General features: G+C 61.5%; 1 protein-coding gene across 1 annotated transcript; it reads right to left on the bottom strand.

Moving 5' to 3' along the window:
- Positions 1–282: 282 nt before the first annotated feature.
- Positions 283–10,250, bottom strand: LOC100056032 (ral guanine nucleotide dissociation stimulator). Its single transcript, XM_023634734.2, has 14 exons — positions 10,082–10,250; positions 9,527–9,643; positions 8,472–8,662; positions 6,907–7,019; positions 6,412–6,773; positions 5,414–5,629; positions 4,951–5,054; positions 4,407–4,473; positions 2,822–2,875; positions 2,329–2,403; positions 1,732–1,764; positions 1,245–1,366; positions 935–1,038; positions 283–609 (listed from the first exon to the last, which is right to left on the bottom strand). The coding sequence occupies exons 1-14, from the start codon at positions 10,214–10,216 to the stop codon at positions 452–454; spliced, it is 1,851 nt and encodes a 616-aa protein (XP_023490502.2). The 5' UTR covers positions 10,217–10,250; the 3' UTR covers positions 283–451.

The raw sequence follows: 10,250 nt of genomic DNA, 5'->3' as shown, positions 1-10,250 counted from the left end.
CTCTGCCTGTGAAAGTACCTCCACCCTCTAAATGCCAGGAGCTCTGGGTGCTGTCTCTGCTCCTGGCCCACGTGAACCACACTGAAATGAAGCCGTCCTCTGAGTAAGGGGGGGCGCGGAGGTGTCCCTCAGTATCCAGGGAGGGGCCTGGCCCTTCTCCCTTCTCTCACATACAATAAGCCGAGACCCTGCAAGATTTCTTCATTCCAGGAGGAACGCGAGAGTCTGTGTCTCCTTGACACGAGCACAGGAGGGGAAAGAACCAGACCGTGACTCGCAGGCTGGAACAGAAACAGGATTTTAACATCAAATTCAAAACTAGTACTAACTATTAACACGAAAGAAATACGGCCCCTTCCCAAGTGGTAAACAGGCGCTGGGGTGGAGCTGCCAGGCCTGTGGGGTGAGGTCGTCCCCTCCCTCTTGGGCTCCAGGGCTCCCAGGAAAAGGCTTAGAATGTTCTTCTCCCCATCAGCATGGGAGGAGCCGGCCTGGGGCCCCGCGTGTTTCCCAGCCGCGTCCCCGCCGCTGAAGAGCAGGCTGCACTCGAGCTGTTGGAAGGACCGGGATCTGCCACTGTTGCTGGGTTCTGCGTCAGGGGTCTGGTGACTGAAGAGAAGACACTGATGATTGGGGGGGTCACACCAGTATCCCAGCCCAACACCTCAGCCCCACTGCATTCTGCTCCAAACCTTGTCCTGAGTGTTCAGTCAACACTACCCCATTGTCCCTGACATGGGAGCTGGCATTTCGCTTCACCCATTTCACAGAAGAGGAAGCTGAGTCCCACAAAGGTCAAGGGAATTGTCCCTCACAGGCCTGGTCAGCAGTGGAGCTGGGATCCCCGTGCCGGCTGTCCATCTCCCTAGGCCCGTGCTTAGCCCGAAGCTTTCCGGAGCCCCTGGCTTCAGTCCCTGCCTGTCTGGACACTCACCGAGCCCTGAGCTGAGAGACGCGCGGTTCTTCTTGGGCAGGAAAAACCGGCGCATCTTGCCGGCCCTCTCCTGTGGGGGCTCCAGGTGGCAGGACAGGCTGTAGCTAAAGGACAGAGGGGACTTTTCAGCTACCGGGAGCCACACCTCAGGTGACCCTCCCAGAGACGGCCAGCAGTTGGAGTCCCAGGGCCCCACGGGTGACCATGCGACAAGCCCCGGGACTGACCCGGAAGCCACGGGCACGGGCTCCCTGGAGCTGGCCATCAGAGAGAGTCCGCCTTGCCCTCACCAACTCCTGCCCCGCCTCACCTCTCATCCTCGCTGAGGGGCTCCATGGCCTCGAACCAGGCCCCAAATCGCTCCTCAGCCTCAATGTGGTAAAGATGGACTGCCTCCTGGAGCAGGAAGATCTGCTCGGTGACTTTGAATTCCTGGGAGAAAGGACATGATGCAGACGGGGCCTGGGTGGGGGACCGTGCTGGGGACTCAGACAGGTGAGAAGAGGGTCAAGGAGCTGGTCTGGGGTCTTGGCCCACATGGGAACCCTCCTTCCCTCCAATTCCGTGCAGGACTTGCTCGTTCTCACAGTTGGCTTGAAATAGCTCCTCCTGCAGGAAGGTGTCCTTGGTGCCAGCCCCTTCCCCCACGCACCAATGGGACGGCTTTCCCAGCTCTGGGTGCCGAACTCTCCCAAGGAAAGCAAGGCCCAAGGCATCGGGCCAGAGAAGGTCTTCCCCGGAGGAGTCTCTGATTGCCACAGCCCCACCCTCCGCACGGGGAGGCCACAGCTGCTCACCTCACTCCTTTTCTCAAAATTGATCTCATTTCCCTGGAAGGCAGAGAGCCAAAGCCCATGAGCAACAGCCCCCTTAGCCCATAGCTAGCCCCCGTCTCCACCCTTTCTCAGGTTGCACTACCAGCAGGGTCGACCAGGGAGCAGGCGCTACCAGAAACGGGAATGGGTCCCGGGCAAGACTCTGAGCTCCAGAGCAAGGAGGCCACGGGGCTATGGCTCAGGGACATTCTAAGACAGCCCTCTCTGACAGACAGACAGACTGAGGCCTCAGGCAGGAAGGGATGCTCAGCCACTCGTGTGCTTCCTGCCTTGGAGGGGCCTGGCTTCACTCCCTGCAGGGGCGGGGCCTGAGGGAGAGGCTGAGTCCAGCTCAGACACACCCTCCAGCAGCTCCGCAGTCAGGCAGCCTGGACTGGCGGCTCACCTGGATCCTATATTCACTCATCACTAAGATGGCCATGACACCCAGCTCCCGGGGTGGCTGTGAGGCCCTCACGAGAGGACTCTGCCAAGGGTTGTGAGCTCAGGCCTCAGTGCAAGTCTCTCCTCCCAAATCTCCGAATCCTGATCCCCAGCCCCACCTCCAGGCTCACTCACCTCCAGGTAATCCTCCATGTTGGTGTCCAGCAGCAGTAGGTAATTGAGGAATGTGCCAAGGAAGGGGATGAGCCCCTGTGCCAGCGGGGTGGAGACGGTGATGAGATCCCGCTCTCAGGAGCCGTCAAAGACCTCTCCTCCACTCCTCACCCCAGCCTCCTGCCCAGCCCAAGCTACCCACCTAGGCGGCCTCCCCCCAATTTCCTCCTCTTCTCTCCTCCAGGAACCCCAAACTCCTCCAGGCACCTCCCAGCAGCCGGCTCTGGCAAAACCCAGGGTACGTGGTCCCCGCCCCTCCCTGTCCCAAATCCGTTGTGCGCCCATCCGTTCCAGGCCTCCTCCTGGTCACTTCCAATGCAGGCATTTCAGGTCTGTGGCACCAGGAGCAGGGCTGGAGGAGAAAGGCTCCCTCTCTGCTGGTAGAGACCTCCGGCTAGGAAGGGGAGTCCCCTCTCCTGCGACTCCTGGGCCCCTCCTCCACAGGCACCCTTACCTTCTGGGCACCTGTGGGGCCCGTCTCCAGGCTGGTCAACATAGAGGTCGCCTCCTGCCAGGGTGTTGACAGGGCCAGTGAGCCGACGCTCCCCTCCAAGTGTCCTCCCAGACCCCTCCCAGATCGGGGACCCTGGACATGTGGCCCCAGTCACCTGGTGCCCCTGCGGCTCCCGCCTCCAGGGTGCTCTGATTCCAGAGCCATCCCAGCTCCAACACTCACTCCTGTGTGACCTTGGGCCCGCCCAGGCCTCCCTGAACCTGTTACCTCGTCTGGAAGGTTTGACGGACTCTGTCTGCCTCCCACAGTCTCCTGAGGCCCAAGCGTCATCTGACCGTCATCACTGCTCTCCGCTCAAGCCTGCCTCTGGAGCCAGGTCCAAGCTCCCCACATTCCTCCCCACCCTTGAGCCTCGGCACCCACTGTGAGGCCTGCACCACGGCTCATCTCCCTCTGGCTCCCAGATGAGGAGACCAAGGCCCACACAGGGGCAGGGACTTGCTCAGGGGGCCCCAGAGGAGAGGCTGCTCCCCCTCCCAGCCACAGGCCCCTGTCTCCTCTGCCTTCACACCACCCTCTGCCCAGCCGCTGACCACAGTGCTGTCCTCGGGACTCTCAGGCTGTGTTCGGGCCCCCAGCTGGGCCGAGCCACGGATGGAGGGAGATGAGGTGTCTCAGGAGGCCTGGTCAAGTGGCTTCTGCCAGCCCCAACGCCCAGGAGTCTCTGATCCCAGGCCGAGGCCAAGGCCTTGCTAAAGCCCTCAGCTCCCTAGGATCCCCTCAGGGAGTTCCCCTGCACAGAATTCTTTCTTCATCCGCTCAGGATGGGGACCCCGAATGCCACGTCTGACTAGCAGGGGAGGGGGCGACCAGGGCACTGCGGGGTGGCATTTCCTTTCTGTTTTACGAGGAAACTTCTGACGTCTGGGCGGGAAGGATCCCTGAAGAAGCCATCAGTTCCCTGGGCACTTGCCCTTGCCCTCCGGGGCACATGTCATCGCCAACAAGGACCTGGGTGAGCATCCCACTGGGACTGTCTGCAGCGCCCACTTTAGGGGCCAGAGTGGGGAGTCACCGAGGGGACACAGATCTGTCCCAGGTCCAGTGTCCGTCCCAAGGCTGGGAAGCCCCTGAGTGCCCCCGGCCCGTGGGATCCGGCAGTGCCCATCCCTCAGGCAGGCAGGGTGCCCTTCTTGCGAGGCACAGTGAAGACAGAAGGAGCAGTGGGGCCCTGGCTTCCTGAGCACAGACTGGGCTGACTTCGGAAGAAAGGAAGCCCGCCCACTCGCTCCAGCCAGTGGCCAGGAGGAAGATGCAGGGCAGCTGATGGAGCAGCATGGAAGCCAGACACCGGCACCTTCTGCCAGGTCCTCAGCCTCCTGGAACAGTCCAGCCCGCACCATTCTATCCCATGCCCCTGGCCTCCTGTCCCAAACTGCCCCCACCTGCCCATGGAGCTAGCACATCCCTCTTCCTGTCCATCTTTTCCTGACCAACTTCACGTGACAGGAGAACCAAAGCTCATCCTGCCGGGTCCCCTCCCCTCTCGCTCCCCCTCCTTCCAGATGTGCAGCCTCCGTCTTACCTTCACCAGCTGCCTCCTGCTCACCCACTGGTCTTTGATGAACCTCTTCAACTTTCGAGAGCTCTTCCTGAGGGGAGAGGAAAGGAGGAAAGAAAACCCGGGGCGGTTGAAGGCGAAATGCCTTTGGCTGAGAACCCGGAAGGTTCAAAGGGCCTGGGGCCTGGACGAGGGTTTTCCCCGGGTTCTTCGGAGCTCTGAGGTCACCGTGGGACTCGGGTGGAGGCTCTCCTGCGGTCACCTGGGGCCTCCATTCCCACTCCGACTGAGCACATTGTTTCTAACAGCGTTGGTTGCCGATGAGGGCTCCGTTGCTGCGAAGTACACCCTTGGAAATCTCCAGTGTGGCTCAATCCAGGATGTGACAAGGGGGGAGCCACTGCCTAGGGTCTCAGAGAGTCTCAGAGACCCGAGCAAGGAGGCCAGTCCCCATCCCTAGGGTCCGCTGCCTCCCAGATGGTCCTAGCTGAATGAGGGGTCCATGGCAGTCGCACGGGGGATGTCTGGTCCGCCCTGGTGGTGCTTGGATGGAGCACGGCCTACCCACCTGGCAACTCGTCCCCATGTCTTTTGCAGACGGCTGATGGAGGGGCTCTGCAGAGCAGACACGATGGCACGCAGGGACGCATAATTTCCAAGGACTCGGCACTCCTGAGGAAGGGAAGGGAATGAGCTGCGACGGCGGGCTGGAGCCCTGCTTCCTCTGGCTTGTGTCCCCTCGTGGGCTTCTGCTGTCCTGGATGAGGCAGATGCCCAGGGAAGCGAGGGAGGGCACACCTGGGAGCTGATGAGTAACGCTCGCGGGCAGGAAGATTTTAGCTCAACCCAGGGCGGGAAGGGAGCTTCCCACCACTGGGACCAGCACTCAAGGTCAGCAGGCCCTTGGCAGCAAGGGGCCTAGGACTTTGCCGAGGCCCAGACCACCGACTTCAAGGCTGAAAGCTGCGAGAGGAGAAGGGGCAGTCCCCCTGACTCCAGGGAGGGGCTCCCTGGGCCCTGCCGCTACTGACCTTGGCCACCTGAATCCACAGCTCGACGACTCTGGCCCTGTCCTGGGCCGTCATGCTGAGGTCCCCAAGGCACGTCGTGATGACGCAGCCGGACACGTGAAGAAACTGGTTGATAGTGGCCCGAACCGTGGGAGCCAGGTACTCCTTGCTCCCATTGGGCCGCTGGCACCACACAAAACCCAGGCAGTGGCGGGGCTCCACCTTCTTGAACAGCTCCTGGGGAGGATGGGGACTGTCACCTGACCCTGCCACACCCGAGCTCAGAGTCTGCAGGCCCCCGCAGCCCCAGGCAGGAGGCACTGGTCAGCTGCAGCTCAGGAACCTGAGGAGGTGGCCTGAAGCTTCTGGGAGTCTCTGGGTTTTGTCTGTGTCCGCTGAGGCCGCCCAGCGCAGGATGACCGAGGACCCAATAGGGGCGGGGAAGAGAAGTCCCATTGGCTCGCAGCCCAGTCTTGCTTCCCCCAAGCACCAGAACACGGCTCACACCTGCCCATCTCAAGGGGCATCTTCCACCCGTTCTCATCACCCCCTGGTCCCACTCCCCTTTCAGCTGCACGTTCCCCCGAGGCAGCAACAACCATGGGCTTTGTTTGCCTGTCTTCCATGTCGGTAAGGACGCACTAGGTGTCTAATAAGTACGGAGGCTGTTGAGGCCTCCTGGGCCGATGGGTGAGTGACCCAGGACTTGGCAGCACTCCAGTGAGCTTCCCTCCCCCACCAGAGGGCTATTCTCTGCCCCGCTTCCTCTCTGTTCGACCTCATCCATCCGCACAGCCACTCTGCCCAGCAGGTGCCCGCCCTTGGTGTGCTCTCTACTGTCCATGTGGGGACAGCAAGGACTTGGGGGCCAGAAGGTGGCCCAGGTCACCCGGTGGGTAAGTGGGGGAGCTGTGACTTGCACCCACATCGTTGGATTGCGGCTGAGGGAACAGGAGGTCTGGGGCAGCTGATGGCCCACCAAGGCGGGCCCCACCTAGCCCAAGAGCCCCGCTGCTCACCGCATCCATCCGGGTCAGCTGCTCGGCCACCAGCTTCGGAGGGAAGTCCAGCAGCTTAGGCCTCTCCTCTCTCAGCTCGGCGCTCGCTTCTGCGGTGACTTCGGCAGCTGGAGGCAGAGATCGTCCAAAAGTCAATGGCGCATCTTGCTCCAGCTCAGAAGCTGGCACTGGGGCTGAAGCTGATGGCGCTCGCTCCGGCCCTGGAGAGGCCGATGGAGGTGAGGCTGCTGGAGGTGAGGCTGCTGGTGGTGAGGCCGCCTCCAGCTCCGGCGCGGAAGGTGGAACTACAGCTGGAGCTGCCTCTGGCCCCGGAGCTGGCCCTTGCTCTGGCTCTAGAGCCGGCAGGAGCTCTGGAACTGGCGCTGCAGCGGGAGAAAGAGAAAGTTTCACCTACGTACCCGACTTTACAAGACAGGAGAGACTCCGCTGTCTTGAAGGGAACCCCAGCCCGTGAACCCCACCGCAGACAGTCTTCCCAGACTGCTGTGCCCTCACCTTCCAGCTCTGCCCTCCTGGGCCCCAGATGTTGCAGCTGGACCTGGGGAAGGTAGGCAGGGCCTCCCAGGTGCGACCCAGGCCAGATGACACGCAGAGAGGCCAGCCGCATCCTGAAAGAGGGAAAGGGCGTGGGCTCCCAGAAATCCTGCATTGGGTCCAGCCAGGTTCCCACCATAGAAGACGCGGTACTGGGCGGAAGCAGTTGGGCCACAGAGCCAGAGGCCTGGCCGTCGCTTCCACACTGTCCTCCCAAGGCACCCTGCTTTGGGTCTGGGCCCTGTGCCTGCCCCTTTCCACCAGGGGGGAGTCCCACCCCGGCGCTGACTCCTGTGTGGCCATCCTGGCAGTGGCAGGCCTGCTCATCCAGCAGGTGGAACACGGGGTTTGTGTGAGTCTCTTCTTCCCACTGCCACTCTTCTCGCAAAGAGGCTGGACACAGTCCAGCCCAGCCCTCCACGCCCTTGTGCAAGTGGACTGAGGACTGAGGCCGATGTGTGAGCGGCTCGCTAACACCCCTTCTCTTCTGGGCCTGCTGGTGGTGGTCAGAAGGGGTGGCTATGGAGAAGGGGAAGCGGAGGGAGACGGGACTGTGGTGGGGATGGGTCGCCAGGGAACAGCTCAAGCCAGCCTCCCCTCTGGTTCCCAGGGGCTCTGGGACCCCACCCACAGCTCTCTTTCACTCCTATCCCCTTGCAGTAGAAGCCATCAGACCTCAGCCCTCCCAGAGGAATCAAAAGATGAGTGAGATCAGAGTTGTGCCGGGCCCGCCCCAGCCACAGTCCTCTGTCCTCTTGTTCTCCCCCAGCCCTGTTCTGTGGAGACAGGAGGCCCTCGTCTGGCACTCAAAGAACACTCAGGTCTTTAGTTGGCGCTGGGGTCCATCATGCATGAGAACGTGGGAAGAGGCCTCCAGTCGTAAAGGAGCATAGGAGGGCATCCCCTGGGACAGGCGGGGGACAGGATCTGTGGATGATATGGTGTGTGACTATCTGAGTCTCAGGCTGCTGCGGGGGTCCAGGGGCTGTGTCTGCTTCATTCACTGCGTTGTGCCAAGTGTCTCTAAAGCTCCCGCATGTCACAGGTGCTTAATATACAGTGTTCTCGAATGAACTCCAACCAGAAGCATCCCCGGTAGCTGAGTGGGCCTGGGGCCCCTCTGCGGCCCCGGAGACCCCTCCTTGGCTACTCCAAGGACCCGCCCCACGACCAGCTGCATGGAATCCCACACTCCCTGCCAGAGTGCTTTCCGTGTGCCTTTGCAAACTCAGAAAGGCCCCATCCCAGCGATGGGGGAGCAGACTGCTCTTCATCGGGGAGAGGGAAAGAATAACCAGGAACAACCACGGCACGTCTCTCAGCCCCTTCTGTAGAGCCAGGCCCCAGGGAAGCACCTGCCGTGGCTCATCCCATTCGTGCCCACCAGAACCCGATGAAGTTTATCCTCTCCCACTCCACTTTGCAGAGGAGCAATCGAAGCTCAGAGAGATGGAGGGCCGTTTCCAAGACACACAGCTGGCAGTGGGCAGAGTCACCACTGTGCTGAGGAGGGGCTGGGCACTCACGTAGCAAGTAGGTGGTCCAGGACCCCGTGGGAGGTGAGGACAGCCGCGCAGTCAAACACGATGGTGGTGACGTTGGCCATGTTTCGAGGCGCCAAGGCTGGTCCTATGGACGGCGGCAGCCTCTCCAGCAGGCCTGCCTGGAGGGCCCGCATCCTGCAGGCCTCATTCCGCTGCCCGAGTGACTCTCCGCGCTGGGTGAGATGAGGAAGGACACAGAGTCACCAGCACCAGCGTGAACCTCCAGGAAGTCAAGGTCTGGAGGTCCCCCAGGAACTGTGAGCCCCTCAGGGATGTGTGCAGAGGAGGGACAGGATTGCCCACAGCCAACCGGTTTCCAGGCTTGAAAAGTCCAATTTGAGTTTGGGCGGGGGGAGGATTATACAATGAGTTCCTCAGGACACTTGGCTGGCTTGGCAAGGACAGACCGCCCCGCACCAAAGCGTGCATTAAGAGCACTGACCAGCGAATCCAACACAAACATCCCCATTCTAGAGATGAGAGGACGGAAGCTTCGGGCTGCCAAGTGGCTGCTCAGGGTCCTGTGCGTCGGAACTGAGAACCGCCCTAAGCCAGGGCTGCAGGACTCCCCCGCTCCCCCACCTGAGGCTTCATGTGCTCCTGACATGAAGGGAAATGTCTGGTGGGAACCTCAGCCCTCCCCAGTCGGGAGACAGTGCACGGGCAGACAGACGCTGTGAGGATCTGGCTGACTACAAGAAAGGACGCTGGTTTTTCTTTCTTTTACACGAAAGGGAGGTTTGAGACCCTCGTTACAGAGGTTTCAGATTCAGAAAATGGCAGATTTCAAAGATGCCCCTGGCCGAGTGTGAAGCGCAAACATCAGTGTTTTGTCTACTCCGCCTAGGGTTAGGAAAGAGCGACTTCCCACCCTCCTAGGTAGCTGGTGAGGAGGCGTGGAAGTCCAGATTCCTTTGGGACTGGGCCCTTGGGACACTCCAGTGGGAAAGCCCTGGGCGGGTCCAGGGGAGGGCTCCAGATTTGACTCTGGATTGTGGACACACCCCGGTGATCTCAGGGCCCCGGGTGTCACTCACTCTCCCCTCAGTCCAGCCCCGGGCAAGGTCGGTGGTCTGCTGCACTTGCCCCCTGTCCAGGGAGATGGAGCCGTAGGACCCATGCGCCAGCTCCTGGACCATCTCCTGGGTGGAGCTCTGCAAAGACAGCGTCCGGTGGCCGCGGCGGCAGGTAGCAGGGGCCTGCCTGCACTTGCCCACAGGGGGAAAACTCTCCCGCACACCGAGCACAGACAGAGGGGCATCCGCATAGACCTCCAGACAGGGAGCGAATGAGATGACACCTCACGGGCTTGGGATTCACCTACGGGTAGGGCGGCTTGGCTCCCAGCACTCACCTTCCATCCTGCCAGCCACCACCTGGGATATGAACACGACATACCGCCAGGCTTCCAAGCCCTAACCGTCTGCTCCCGTCCAGGGTAGCTCCACGCTCATCCCTGCCTTCCGTCACTCCATGCCCGCCAACACACACACACAATAAGGGTCAAGGGGTGTGGGGCTGCCCGCATGGGAGGGTGGGATCACACTTGTGGCCTGACCCGGAGTGGCCCGCCCTGGGCTGCCTTGTGTTACCTGAGGGTTCCTTCTTCCGAATGGCCTGAGGTCTTGGAGGTGCGGTCTCAGCCAGTGTCGACAGCGCTGGAGAAGACTGTCATTGTTGGCTCTCTGTGCGCCAGAGCCTCGCAAAGAGGGGATACACGAACACATCCTCCTGTGTCGAGTGTCTCTGGTCAAATGGGCT

This window comes from Equus caballus, unplaced genomic scaffold, assembly GCF_041296265.1.
Source record: "Equus caballus isolate H_3958 breed thoroughbred unplaced genomic scaffold, TB-T2T haplotype2-0000748, whole genome shotgun sequence".
Classification (NCBI taxonomy): domain Eukaryota; kingdom Metazoa; phylum Chordata; class Mammalia; order Perissodactyla; family Equidae; genus Equus; species Equus caballus.
Note: the sequence above shows the minus strand (reverse complement) of the source record. Positions and strands in the feature narration are given on the sequence as shown.

Coding starts and splice junctions, on each gene's coding strand:
- LOC100056032 (XM_023634734.2), bottom strand. CDS start 10,216: ATGTGTTCGTGTATCCCCTCTTTGCGAGGCTCTGGCGCACAGAGAGCC. Junction 6,774..6,906: donor CAGGAGGGCAGAGCTGGAAG/GTGAGGGCACAG, acceptor CTCCCGCTGCAG/CGCCAGTTCCAGAGCTCCTG. Junction 1,039..1,244: donor CCCCTCAGCGAGGATGAGAG/GTGAGGCGGGGC, acceptor TCTGTCCTTTAG/CTACAGCCTGTCCTGCCACC.